The sequence below is a fragment of the Sinocyclocheilus grahami genome, unplaced genomic scaffold (genome assembly GCF_001515645.1).
Source record: "Sinocyclocheilus grahami isolate Dianchi unplaced genomic scaffold, SAMN03320097.WGS_v1.1 scaffold108.1, whole genome shotgun sequence".
Lineage (NCBI taxonomy): Eukaryota > Metazoa > Chordata > Actinopteri > Cypriniformes > Cyprinidae > Sinocyclocheilus > Sinocyclocheilus grahami.
The window spans coordinates 951,786-966,416 of NW_015505287.1; the positions used below are offsets into that span (position 1 = coordinate 951,786).

General features: G+C 34.8%; 2 protein-coding genes across 2 annotated transcripts; one reads left to right on the plus strand and one right to left on the minus strand.

The window, feature by feature from the left end:
• The first annotated feature begins 3,457 nt into the window (after positions 1-3,457).
• LOC107588858 (serine/threonine-protein kinase SIK1-like) lies at positions 3,458-7,515 on the plus strand. The gene is made up of 5 exons (XM_016277097.1): positions 3,458-3,649; positions 4,259-4,622; positions 5,846-6,106; positions 6,186-6,393; positions 7,191-7,515. Exons 1-5 carry the CDS (start codon positions 3,458-3,460, stop codon positions 7,513-7,515), a joined length of 1,350 nt encoding a protein of 449 aa, XP_016132583.1.
• An 821-nt stretch (positions 7,516-8,336) lies between these two features.
• cryaa (crystallin, alpha A) lies at positions 8,337-14,334 on the minus strand. Its single transcript, XM_016277081.1, has 3 exons — positions 13,955-14,334; positions 13,119-13,241; positions 8,337-9,215 (listed from the first exon to the last, which is right to left on the minus strand). The coding sequence occupies exons 1-3, from the start codon at positions 14,144-14,146 to the stop codon at positions 9,009-9,011; spliced, it is 522 nt and encodes a 173-aa protein (XP_016132567.1). The 5' UTR covers positions 14,147-14,334; the 3' UTR covers positions 8,337-9,008.
• Positions 14,335-14,631: the final 297 nt, after the last annotated feature.

A 14,631-nucleotide genomic window follows, 5' to 3' on the forward strand; every position in this document is an offset into this window, starting at 1 on the left:
ATATATATTTTTTAAGTCTCATGCTTACCAAGGCTGCACTTATTTAAAAAACAAAACAAAACAAAATACAGTAAAAGCAGCAATATTGTGAAATATAACAATTAAAAATAAAAAAAAATGTCATTTAGAATGCATCTGTGATCAAAGCTGAATTTTCAGCATCATTGCTCCAGTCTTCAGTGTCACATGATCCTTCAGAAATCATTCTAATATCATTTGCTGCTCAAGAAACATTTAGTATTATTGCTGCTTCATATTTGTGTGGAAACCGTGATGCATTTTTCAGAATTCATTTTATATATAGTAACAATGTTATGTCGGCTAATGTAATGTAATAATGTGGCAATGGTTTCTTAAGATCTACTTATGCTTCTGATGCTTTTGGGAAACGCAGCCCTATTTGAACAAGCACTGTGTGAGCCATGCGTCAGCAGCGAACGCTGTCTGTGACAGTGTTGCCAATTTAGCAATTTTGTTGCCAAATTTAGCAACTTTTTCTTCCAAAAGCACCTAGCAACAAATTTAGCTATTTTTAGATTTTATTTGGCTACTTTTAGCAACTTTTGATAAGTGACTCGAACACATTTTCCATCTAAATTTCACAAAAAGAGGAAACCAAAGATGCCTAGCAGTACACACATCACGTGAATTAAATTATTGCTATTTGCAATTGTTCAATTTGATAATAATAATAATAATTGTTCATTTATGATACACCTTGTTGTACCTGTGATTGTTGATCAGTTAGCACACTAAGAAAAATATCTAGAAAAATGGAAAAGGTAGGCTTCTAGTAATTTTCCAGGTCATTATTCGTTATCCATTATCCATTGTAAACCCTTTAACCCGAAACACAAAATACAATGCGTAATTTAAAATGCCGGTAAAAGCCTGTGAATTCTTTTCTTAGAGTGTAGCATACTGACTACTAATACACTGCTTAAAACTAATTGGTCAGAATGTGTAGTTTTACTGGTTCACTAGCTAATAAAAAAACTTGTAATCCTTCAAAAATGTGTAAGTGTTCGTTCAATAATTCAATGTTGTATATAAAAAGTTATTTATATTTTAACATTATATTATGCATTTATATTATTTTACGAACAAATCTAAATTAATATATAAAAATATATTTTTTACTGAGATTTGATGTAGTGACACAATTTTTGCATCGACGTCACAATGTCATTTAGCAACTTTTAACAACAAATCGACCTTCCTTTAGCAACTTCCCCTGAAAATTAGTTGGCAACAGTGGCCTGTGATTGATTGGTTCTGTCTTTCAGCATTTGCGTGTGTTCTGATGAGCAGGAGAAATGGTTCTATCCAACACAATTATTCGCTAATATAGTCTATTTTTCCTCTTGGAAGCTTATTTTATGCACCGAATTTCATGATAATTAAATAAAAATAATGGTTAAATGCTCACTCTAGCCCGCTGTGTGTTTCGTTGTGAAAGCAAAACTACTTTGTTTCTATTCCACGAATAGAAATCAGTGGTTAAGTTGTATTTACAACACTTTTCCAGAACAGTTCAACCCAAATATTCAGATGTGTGCAGCACATTTTAGGGAGGACTGTTTCCTGATCCTGGTAGAGTAGACTACAATGCCGGCTGTTCTGACTCACAGACTGTAAGTACGTTTTTTTATATGTAAAGAATTTGCCACTGACGAGTTTTGGGCAGTATTGGACACTGACGAGTAAGTAGGGCTTGTTGTTTGTCATTTCTCCAATCACAAATGCAGACATGGTTTTATGTTTACGCGGCACGATGCAATGCGTAAAAAGACTGTATAAGTCATTGTAATTCATAATTATGTCCCCACTGGATGCAACAAATGCCTCGTTTATAATGGGTTTTATTGGTGTTGTCTCATAGCGCTGGGAGATGGCATCACAGTATGGTAAGGGGGCGTAACATTTCGGTCACACGCTTGAGGTATTCGGCCAATCACAATGCACTGGATAGCTGGCCAATCAGAGCACACCTAGCTTTTCAGACCGATGAGCTTTGTAAAAATCGACGCGTTTCAAAAAGGCGGGGCATAGAGGAGAAACAATAATGTACAGTATGTGGAAAATAATGTGTTTTTTAACCTTAAACCGCATAAACACATTTCATTACACCAAATACACAAAATAATGTTCTTTTTAGCAACATCATATGACCCCTTTAAGATGTCTTGTATTTTCACTGATTCTCTTATTAAACTGATAGTTTATCTGTATTTACCTTTGATTTTTCACCTCACTTAACTAGTTTAAGCCAGCAGTAAGCCAGTTTACAATGAGCTTACATTATCCTAATGCACCATGACTTTCCCATGGTTGCTGCTTCCTCCCTACACTGGTCTCTCAGGAGTATGTGGAAGAGGGAAAATAATGACCTCACAATGGAAAGGTCACAATACAACTGCTTTCTCAATCATTTAATATTTGAGTTCCAGATTCATTTAGATGCATACATTTTGAGTTACATATGACTTTTTATGGGCATTTTGACTTTTTAATGGAGAGTACAGAAAAGAGCAGACATTAGAAAGGAGATGGGATCAGAAGATGATGCAGGATTCTAACCCGTGTGCTCTTGAGAAACAGCTCCTTTGTGTCAAGCATGTGCACGAGTTATTCTGCCATGACAAAAAGTTGTAATTTTGATACTTTACAAAATTTAGATTCTTTATGAAGAATGACCAGTCTGAAGAATTCATGTTTTTACTTTTTGGAAATTGTAGGTTATGGAGACCAAAGACATGCTGTATATTGTGACAGAGTATGCAAAGAATGGAGAGATGTTTGGTAAGCCTAAAAATGATCTTTTAACGTACAAATTGTATTTTATCTTATTTTATCTTATCTTTCTCTTTCAAAGATTATCTTACTTCAGTCGGTCATCTAAGTGAGGCAGAAGCTCGTTGTAAGTTCGGGCAAATCCTTGATGCTGTAGAATATTGTCACAAGCATCACATTGTACACAGAGACCTGAAAGCAGAAAATTTACTCCTAGACAGTAACATGAATATAAAACTGGCAGGTAAGAAAGATCATGTACTTCTATTTTTATTGCGTCACTTTTTTAATTAAACCATTATTTTAATAAAGTAAATCATTAGAATTGTTATAGTTAAGTTAATTAATAAAGGTGACTTAATTTGACTTAAAGAGATAGTTCACCCAAAAATTAAAAGTCTGTCACCATTTACTCACCCTTATGTTGTTCCAAACCTGTATGAGTTTCTTTATTCTGTTGAACACAAAAGTATTTCTCCACACTATGGAAGTCAAAGAAGAAAGAAACTCATACAGGTTTGGAACAACATAAGGGTGAGGAAATGATGACAGACTGTTCATTTTTAGCTGACACTTATCACATGATGTGGTGTGCTGAAATCTTGTCTTATTTAACCCTTGCCATTTACCTCGTTCCACAGACTGTGAAAGCCTTATACGGAGAATGTTGGCTGTTGACCCTGCCAAGAGATTCAGTGTGGCACAAATCAAGCAGCATCGCTGGATGCAGGCTGATCATTCGGCTATATGTCAGTCCCTTTCTTCCTCTTCCTGCCTTGAGGCTCAGGAAACTTACAATGAAGCAGTTCTGAGTATTATGCAGACAGTGGGCATTGACAGGAAGAAAACTATAGAGGTAAGGAGCCCAGAGATCAAGCTCTGTGTGGGAAAAAGTTCAGTCAAAAATGAAAATTTTGTCATCAATTAATCACCCTAAAGTTGATCCAAACCTGTATGACTTTGTGTTCGTCTGTGGAACAACAGAGAAGATATTTTGATGAATGTTGAAAACCAAACATGACCATTGACTTCCATTATATGAATAAAACACTTCCATTATATAAATAAAAAACACTTGCCAAAATATCTTTTATGTTCCACAGAGGAAAGTCACACAGGTTTAGAATGACATTATAGTGAATAAATGATGACAGAATTGACTAAATGTCTAAATGACAACCCAGACTGATAATGATCTGAGGAATATCCCATTTTGGAATTAAAATTCTGCTTAATGCCTCATTAAAATGTCTAATTCCGAAAAGTTTCTGGCTCAAAAGCTTGGAAATCTTTTCTGCATATAGCACACTGCAAAAAGTGGTAACCTGATGTTAAATAATATTTTTTGACAAAACCTGTTCATTTAGGTGTTACCATTTTTCAGTGTAGGGGAGGAGATGCTAACTAAGTGTGTTTTCGTGCATTTTCAGTTGACTATTGACTAAAAACATGCATCTTTATTCAGTCTCTTCAGAACAGTAGCTTCAACCACTTTTCTGCTATCTACTGCCTGCTGTTAGAAAGAGTGATGAAGCATCAAGCACTGCAGCAAAGCAAACTGGGAAGTGAGTGGCTGAAAGAACCATGTCACTCTCCTCAGGGGATGGTGCTGCCTCTGGAGGAGGATCTCAGCACACTGGAATACTCATGCTCCGCTTCTGCTGCCTGTCAGCTGGAGACTACAGCACATAAAGAGTCACAGGTGGGGCATTTGAAAAAGGAGGAGAAAGAGGATCAAGCCCTGGACAGTCCTTCTGTGGAGTCCAGAAAATCACAGAGACACACTTCCCCAGATGCCTCTGCATCCCAGAAGTTTTCCTGCTTGCCAAGTAAGTTTGAAGGAATCTCTAAAGAAACTACATTCAATATGATTGGTCCATACATTGAAGTATTGCGGATACCCAAAGACCTCCATCATCACAATATATACTTTTAATTTAATGCACACTGCAAAACATGGTAACCTGAAGAGCTCTGTACATAACTGTTTAATAGTGCCAGAAACTTTAACGTTTAAATTAAAAGTTATAAAAACTCTTTTATTACATATTTATAGCTGGCCGAGGTGGAGAACACCACCTGCATAGTGACCCCGAGGTAGTTTGAGACTGAGACCCGTGCTCTAGATTAGTCTTCACTGCAGATTCCATTAATTATAACGTATTGTCAGCTTAACTTTTGTCATATATGAAGGCTTTTCTTTTTGGAATGGTTCTATTGATTTTATTATTAATTATTGCATTAATGATTACATATTATAATTATTGATGTTAATTATTGCATTTAACATCCCATAAATTACATTGATATTAAAGTGATGCAGATTGTAGAAATTTACCATAACAACACTCACCAGGAATGGGTGCCGTCGGAATGAGAATCCAAACAGCTGATAAAAACATCACAATAATCCACAATGAATCCATCAATTAATGCCTTGTGAAGTGAGAAGCTGCGTGTTTGTAAGAAACAAATCCATAATTAAGACTTTTTAACTTTAAACCATTGCCACTGGCTAAAATACAAGTTCCCTATTCATAATATTGCTTTCTCCAGTGAAAAAGTTGTCTCATCTGAATCAGGAGAAAATATGCACAGATCAAAGACCATTTACAAGACAAAAGAGGCCAAAACAGTTCTAAACAAATATGCTGTTGGATTTTGATGTTAGAGGACTTTCACTGGAAGAAGTGTTCTCATGGATTATGGACCCAGAAGCAATGGTTTGAAGCTAAAAGCATCTTAATGGTGGATTTGTTTCTTACAAACATGCATTTTACTTCGCAACAAGTTGATTGATGGACTGGATTGTGTGAATTACTTGTGGAGTATTGTGATGTTTTTATCAGCTGTTTGGACTCTCATTCTGACGGCACCCGTTCACTGAAGAGCATCCATTGTTGCACAAGTGTTGTAATACTAAATTTCTCCAAATTTATTTCCATGAAGAAACAAACTCATATACATCTTGGATGTGAGGGTGTGTAAATTTAATCAAATTTTCATTTTTGGGTCAACTATTTTTTTTAATATGATCTGTTTCTTGCTTCAGGTATTGTCATAGATCATGTTGATGGCTCCACCTCAGACTGCTGCCTCCGGTCCTCTTCTTATACTTCTACTAGTTCTTTCACCACCGTCTCCAACCTATTAGAGATTAGCACTGACACCAGTAGCTGCATGACTCCGGGATTACATCCGTATTCACTAGGAAATCCTGGCTTTCGTTCATCCACCCTTGGGCACCAGAGTTATCTTCCTCTACCCAGCTTTCAGGAGGGAAGGAGATCCTCAGATACCTCACTTATACAAGGTCAGGGAAACCGCTCACAGCGCAAATCCTATCACTGTAACCGTTCTAGTTGATTAAACAACTTTGCCTCTTTTGTCAGGTGTGAAGGCTTTCCCAACTCATTTGAGAAAGAATGGTCATATTAAAGGCCAGTTGAGTTGGAATGAAGTTAAGGGCCCTGTGCAATGCACGTGCATCCTAGATAACAATCCACAAAGCGGTAGTACATCAATGGTTTTGACAAACCCTCCATGCTTCCCAGTGGTGCACCACAATGGCGTCTTGAAGAATTCTTTAAGAAATGAAAGGTAAAAATTCAGTGAATAATGATTTACCCTTGTAAATAAGAAGTTAAGTAGTGCACATAATTGTATTTTTTGTGTACTTGTAGTGTATTACAAATATTAGAAGTACATTTTTAAAAACGTATTGCATATAATGTAATTAATTAAATAAAAGTCCACTTAAGTGTACTTTAAGAGACACGTTTATGACTGTTTCTTAATAAACTTAAGTGCACTTTGTAATAATATGTAGCAAATTAGCTCAAAAGGGAACTATGTATACATTATTTATGCTCAAAAAAAATTTTGGGATCAAGTAACTGGTTTGGAGGATTCCTACAGAATCAGTTTTAGACGTCCCACCAGCACTCATCTAGCGAACGTTTATTAAGAATGTCTATAATGGAATGCTACTCTCTTAGCCATAAATAATAAAATCATAATACACATTCATAATCACTTTCAACAGCATGTTGCTGTGATCGGCATGATTAGGGACTCCAGTTATGAGCAAAACTACAAGAAGCACAGTAAAGGATAAAGGCAAAATGTTATATTCCACAGATCCACAGCCTGAAAGAAACATCAGTTTCTTAATTCAAACACGCCTTTGTAAAAGAATCAGAATCAGTGTGCGCAAACACACGAAATTTGTTCTGGTTTCCAGGAGCCCCAGGTATATACATACAACATTTAAATAAATTGAGTAAAAAAAATAAATTGATGTACAGATGTTAACTGGTGTATTTAATGCCCTCTGTTACCTATTTTAATAAATATAAACTATATCGTATGATTGTGTTTTTTTTTTTGGGGGGTAGGTTGGTTCCCTTCTCATGCCATCAAAGGCAGCTGCAGTTTCTCTCAGTGCAGCCTGCTCATTCCCCTGATCATGTGAAGAAGGGTGCAGGTCTGGAATCACAGAGCTTCTCCAGTCCACCTCAGCATGAGAGGACTCACCTCAGCTCCCAGAACCCTCGGCTCCCACCACAGTCAGCTCTTCAGGACTCTCTATCTTCTCTCTCCTGTTCTTCCTCCATTATGGCATCAGCCGCACAGCTTCTTGAAACTCAACTGCAGATCAGTCCACAGTCTCAGTCTCTGCCTCAGGCTGAGCTTGGCACTGTATTACCCTCAGTTAAGTGACAATGATTTGATCCATTGTTAATAATACACAGTTTAGTATTTGTGTAGTGTGCACTTAGTAGTGCTTGAGAGTTTAAGAGTGAGTGACTGAAACTGACTGATAAATAAATAGTCTCTAGATCTGGATTAGCTAGATGTGTGTTTGTATAGAAGTGAATAGTTTTATAGAGACATCATATTGCTTGGTCTTTTTTTTGTCATGATTGTAGTCATTTAGGCCTAGATATTCTCCATCAAGTGATGTATATAAATATATTATTATTATACATCAATTAAACAGTTTACTATGACTTATGTAGATGTTGTTTTTGTATCATAATTTAATAGTAACATTATTTGTATAATTAATAATAGAAGATTACTTAAGTTGTTATTCCTGCTAAGATTTCAGTTCCAGTTATAAATAAATATAATTTTTAAAATGTAAAATAGTGGAATACTAATTCATGCTTAGAACTAATGTGTTCATTTAGGCATCTTTTGCTTGCACTTTTTTTAAAAGTGCATGTACTTAAATATGAAAGTAATGGGTAATATAAGGTAACCACATGTGTTAAGGTTAGGTTTAGGGGTAGGTTCATTGTTAATACCTAGTTATTACCCAGTTATTGTAATCACTATAATCTGTGGCTTAATTATACCCTGCAAAAAGTTACTTTTAAGAGATATTTGTACATGATTTAACTAATAAATTAGTTTTGCTGGTATAAATAATGGAATTAGGCTGATGCAGCGATTATATAGATGTTACCTTTTTTTTCTGTGTATGATGTATGTTGTGACTTGTATTACATAGCAAAAATACAACAAACAAGATTTTCTTAATGGTTAATAGTACAACTTTATTTTTTTTTATTACTTTTTAGTAGACCCCTGAGGAGTCGGTAATGAGTAGAACAGGGCTAAACCTACAAGACAGGCAAGAGTCGATGACAAGAGAAATCTAGAAAAGAGGTCATGACACAGGCAAGGGAGAAGGCCACGGTCTTACAGGTGATGGAATCTCCCTCGGATCAGAAATCTTCAAACAGATCAAGTTTTAACCAAGTTCTTCAACCTTACTTGGAGCATTTAGTTCTCCAACTGATCCTACACAAAGGATTATACTTTTAAATAATGATTACCTATATCACCAGGATGGTCGAAAATCAGAGCAGTGACTGTTTGCGATTCATCATCTAACTAGAGAGGAATGCAGAGGCTTGATTAAGAAATAAGACCCCCAGCCAATCATCCTGATCCATTTCCTGTGTGTCATGTAAAATGAAAACAATCATAGTGGATTGTGGAGATTATTAGCTAGTAATGAAAGAAGGTATTAGGTCAGATATACTGACACACCCTTTGAAGTGGAAGTGGGAGGAAGGGCTTGTTTAATGATAAACAAATAGAGGATTTGCTTAAATCCACCCTTAGATGCCCTCTGAAATAAAAGCCCCTGTGAGCCCCACTCACACCTCAATACTGCCACCTGGCTGTGGGGAGTGACCCGTCTAGGAGGAGGAGCCTAAGTTGGTCTTGTCCTCCCTGGTAATAGGGATGGGGTGATCTCCACGGCCAGACTCTATGCCACCAGCCTTGGGTCCACAAAGAGTAAGCAGGCCATCAGCAGACAGTGTGCAGGTGACAGCAGACTGGTCCACACTAGAAGGCAGGCGGTAGCGGCGGCGGAACTCACGGGAGATGTAGCCGTGATTATCCTGAGGAGCCAAACAACAAAAACAGAGCAAAATATAAAAAATAAAAAAAAGTTGTGTTGTTGGAAAACTCTATTCAGTGTGGTATGAAGATTTTGACATATTTCCAGGAAAGATTAAAATAGGCCAAATTATTGTAATGAAGAATAAATGTGTAAAAATAGGAATTACTGTTAAGAATAAGAACCAAAGTAAAAGCCCTATTTTAGCATAGATCCACTTCAAAGTACCATTTTAGAGGCTTTATATATACAGTACATGTACACTGAAAAAAATGATTTATTGAATTTACTTAAATTTTTTAAGGTAAGTGGTTGCAATCAATTTATTTGAGCTACATTTAAATAAACAAATTTAGTTGACTAACATTCAACATGTTTTTGTTTTTTTAAATGTAGCTAAAATAAATTGTTTGCAACCACTTACCTTAAAAACTTAGTATCATTTTTTTCAGTGTATATAAAATTGATGGTTAATTAATATAAATTATATGTATATATAATTAATGTAAAAGCAATCCATCAAGATGTAGATACCAATTTTCATGTTGGTAACATTTAGGTAACAGTGATTCAGCAAACTGTTTATTTCTGAAGAAATCCTTTTTCATTTATTAGTATTTACTAAATCAGTCTGAGTCTGGCAAATCTGAATCTAGTCACTGAAAAAAAAAAGATTCATTGAATTTGTTAAAATGTTTTAATGTGGTTGCAATCAATTTATTTGAGATACATTTAAATACATTTAGTTGACTTTCAATATTTTCATTTAATGTAGCTAAAATAAATTGTTTGCAACCACTTACCTTAAAAAATGTAGTATCATTTTTTTTCAGTATACTGACATTTAGATGTAAGTTAGATTTACTTCTAGGGGACTTATTATTGTAAGAAGAAGAACCGAAATAGGAACCTCATTTTATTAAAGATCCACTTTCAAGTACTATTTTAAAGGCTTTTTAAATAAGCTAAAAATAGATAAGTAAAAGCCCTATTTTAGCATAGATCCACTTCAAAGTACCATTTTAGAGGCTTTATATATACAGTACATGTACACTGAAAAAAATGATTTATTGAATTTACTTAAATTTTTTAAGGTAAGTGGTTGCAATCAATTTATTTGAGCTACATTTAAATAAACAAATTTAGTTGACTAACATTCAACATGTTTTTGTTTTTTTAAATGTAGCTAAAATAAATTGTTTGCAACCACTTACCTTAAAAACTTAGTATCATTTTTTTCAGTGTATATAAAATTGATGGTTAATTAATATAAATTATATGTATATATAATTAATGTAAAAGCAATCCATCAAGATGTAGATACCAATTTTCATGTTGGTAACATTTAGGTAACAGTAATTCAGCAAACTGTTTATTTCTGAAGAAATCCTTTTTCATTTATTAGTATTTACTAAATCAGTCTGAGTCTGGCAAATCTGAATCTAGTCACTGAAAAAAAAAAGATTCATTGAATTTGTTAAAATGTGTGGTTGCAATCAATTTATTTGAGATACATTTAAATACATTTAGTTGACTTTCAATATTTTCATTTAATGTAGCTAAAATAAATTGTTTGCAACCACTTACCTTAAAAAATGTAGTATCATTTTTTTTCAGTATACTGACATTTAGATGTAAGTTAGATTTACTTCTAGGGGACTTATTATTGTAAGAAGAAGAACCGAAATAGGAACCTCATTTTATTAAAGATCCACTTTCAAGTACTATTGTAATGAAGAATAAATGTGTAAAAATAGGAATTACTGTTAAGAATAAGAACCAAAGTAAAAGCCCTATTTTAGCATAGATCCACTTCAAAGTACCATTTTAGAGGCTTTATATATACAGTACATGTACACTGAAAAAAATGATTTATTGAATTTACTTAAATTTTTTAAGGTAAGTGGTTGCAATCAATTTATTTGAGCTACATTTAAATAAACAAATTTAGTTGACTAACATTCAACATGTTTTTGTTTTTTTAAATGTAGCTAAAATAAATTGTTTGCAACCACTTACCTTAAAAACTTAGTATCATTTTTTTCAGTGTATATAAAATTGATGGTTAATTAATATAAATTATATGTATATATAATTAATGTAAAAGCAATCCATCAAGATGTAGATACCAATTTTCATGTTGGTAACATTTAGGTAACAGTAATTCAGCAAACTGTTTATTTCTGAAGAAATCCTTTTTCATTTATTAGTATTTACTAAATCAGTCTGAGTCTGGCAAATCTGAATCTAGTCACTGAAAAAAAAAAGATTCATTGAATTTGTTAAAATGTTTTAATGTGGTTGCAATCAATTTATTTGAGATACATTTAAATACATTTAGTTGACTTTCAATATTTTCATTTAATGTAGCTAAAATAAATTGTTTGCAACCACTTACCTTAAAAAATGTAGTATCATTTTTTTTCAGTATACTGACATTTAGATGTAAGTTAGATTTACTTCTAGGGGACTTATTATTGTAAGAAGAAGAACCGAAATAGGAACCTCATTTTATTAAAGATCCACTTTCAAGTACTATTTTAAAGGCTTTTTAAATAAGCTAAAAATAGATTAAATGAATGTAGGCATGAAAAGAATAATAAAGTAATGAATAGAAAAGTAATCCGTCAAGAGTTGGACAGCTGTTCACATGTTTTTGAGAAACAGCTCTGAAGCTCAGTTTATCTCTGAAGAAAGCCTTTTTCAGTTATTAAGAATTTTCCACGAAATCAATCTGAATCTTATTGCAAATCTGTTTACTCTTTTCTCACAAATATGAATTGTACATTTGACTTTTAGATTAGATTTAGATTAGTTTGATCTTGATTACATTAGTGTAGATTTGAGCTCATATACTGCAGTGTACATATCAGTACAGTTCATCGAGCACTGCCCAAACATAGTCATAGTCTCTCGTGAATGCTGTTGACAGAACAGCTTTAAGGTCAAGGCATTTTAAAACACTAAAAGTAAAGCCCTGGAAAGATTACCCACAAGTCCTTTACTGGCGTTTAGGACTCCAAATGGGGTGGCAGGCTGTGACGCAAAAGTGACGTCAATCCGACACAAACATTTTGAGAGATCTGCTCACTTTTTCCTCATCTGTGCTACTGAAACGTGAATAAACATGTGAATCCGTAGTACTGAAATAGTGACTATGGGGATAAAAATAGAAAAGGAACTGAAGAGAAAACACAACTGGGAGAAAAAGAGAGTGATGTAAACATGAATAGCTGATGAACTATGAAATTATCTTATAAATAAAAATGATTTTTCACGCATATATACATTTCTTTCACATTTAAAAATATTACTTCCTCCCAGTAGCATTCAAATCGAATTATTATTTTTTATTATTATTTTTTTTTTTCAAAATAAGCATATTTATTTGTTATGGTTGCTTAACAACTGGTACTGCATTAAAAATATATGCAACTGAGTCATTTCTGAACGCCTGTCTGTGAAAGTTCAAGGTCTTTTTCTTTGTTGTGATGATTTGTCACATTGTGCTAAACGAAATGACTGAATAAAAGCCTAATTATATAATTATGTTTTCCCACAATCTTTAGAATATATCATAGGCTACAGCATTTTATACACTATATAATCCTTCGAGACACACACACACACACACATACACAGGCACTTACACTAGTATTATACTAGTACATAGTTCACTGAACACTGTGATGCAAAACAAGCTAAATTACTGTAAATAAAGCATTATTCACAAACAATTCACAACTTTACTGTTCAAATACCAGCTTCCTTCCATTAACAGAAAAATCGGCGCAGCAACTGATGAGAACATTTGGATGGTTTATTCAATTTCATTGTAAGTTTCTCTTGCACACATTCTTATTGAACACAATCCCTGTCATGTCCGCATGAGCCGTGACCTCACCTGTCTTTCTCCATGTTTGCCCTGGATCTCCACATAGTCCTCAGTCACCTTCACATTGAGCTCATCAGGAGAGAAGTGTTTCACATCCAGGTACACCGTGAATTTGTCTCTGTCAGACCTCACCTGCAGAAATGATCAAGTACAGTGGATTTACATCAATGTGGTGTTGTTTGCAGATAAGAATACAAAAGGATTTCAGTTTTTCAAGAGAAAACTAATGCCATAAATTCATGAAAAGCAGTTCATTCAGCTAACAGCATTCAGCATCTAGATGAATCGTATATGACATGTTTCACTTGTGGTTTTATTTGGAGTGACACTGTTGTGCAATGCGGTGATGGATGCATTGATCTTCAGGTAATATGAAAGAAAATCTTGTCATTATTTCACATGCCAAAATATTAAATGAATAGTAAGTCATTTAATTCCTTTCCGTAAACTTAACAGAAAAGGTACTGGTAATTTTCTCCATGGACACTATCAATTGTTCTACCTTTTTTTTCTTCTTTCTTGTACAGTGCTGCATTCACCAGTCACAGTTATGCAATATTTTCAGTTTGCTCTTTTTTTAGAGGTCTTATTTGCAATTTAATTCCTGGAGTCTGTAAGGAATACCTCTAGAAATGTCTGGAGTCTGGAAACCTTGCTGCTTTGAGTGTTTCACCTCCACAATATAACACATTTTGAGGTGATACTAATAAAGCTGTTTTTCACAAAGACGACTTAATGCATTGATTTAGTGATAAACAACACCTGTATTGGTCTTCTGCAACAACAATGGCATCTTAAGATTCTAAATCTCAATCTTATCAATTCACAGTGAAGCAGTCCATTACCTCAGAGATGCCTGGGTTGGAGGAGTCCAGGAAGCTGCGGAAGAGTGAGTGTCGATAGTAAGGGCTGACAGTTGAGGAAGCGAAGGGAAAGAGCTCATAGTCGAACAGGCCTTCTCCAAACAACTGGTCGAAGAGGCGGGTGGGGTAGCCCAGGGTGCGTCTAAACCAGGGGTGTTGAATGGCAATATCCATAATGTCAGGCTTGGCAATGTAGACTGGCAAATTTAAACCTGATTGTGAATATTTGCACCTGATGTTGAGGAAATTTTTCAAGCAGAAGATGTGGACTGAAGGCAGGTATGAGGAGGCTGATAGAGGCTGGTACAGTAGACAAAGATCCCAATGATGTGCGCCGTTCCCAGTGAAGGCAAGCTGCTGGTTATATACCTGTGCTGCAGAAAGAGAGGCTTACAAGTGGATCTCTCTGGAATGGCATTATCTCATGGTGGGAACAGTGCTGTCAGCAGAATCGGTGGGGTACACACTGACCTGAGAATGACAGTCTAGCCCTGAATGGCTCCCGGTAGTTCCCTGCTGGCCAGTTATCACCGGAAAATAAGTGACTGCCAAAACAAACCAGACCATACAGATGAAGTGGGGTGGCTGCAGAGCATTACTAATGGTGTGTTATGGCCACTTGTTTTACCAGAAGTTTCTTAGTTCTGACTACTTTATAA

Bases quoted from the DNA above. Each gene is read 5' to 3' on its own strand.
- LOC107588858 (XM_016277097.1), top strand. From the start codon at position 3,458: ATGTTGGCTGTTGACCCTGCCAAGAGATTCAGTGTGGCACAAATCAAG. The intron at 6,107-6,185 runs GTCAGGGAAACC...CTCTTTTGTCAG, and splicing joins AGATACCTCACTTATACAAG to GTGTGAAGGCTTTCCCAACT. The intron at 6,394-7,190 runs GTAAAAATTCAG...TTTGGGGGGTAG, and splicing joins AATTCTTTAAGAAATGAAAG to GTTGGTTCCCTTCTCATGCC.
- cryaa (XM_016277081.1), bottom strand. From the start codon at position 14,146: ATGGATATTGCCATTCAACACCCCTGGTTTAGACGCACCCTGGGCTAC. The intron at 13,242-13,954 runs GTAATGGACTGC...TCATTTCTGCAG, and splicing joins CCAACCCAGGCATCTCTGAG to GTGAGGTCTGACAGAGACAA. The intron at 9,216-13,118 runs GTGAGGTCACGG...TTGGCTCCTCAG, and splicing joins GCAAACATGGAGAAAGACAG to GATAATCACGGCTACATCTC.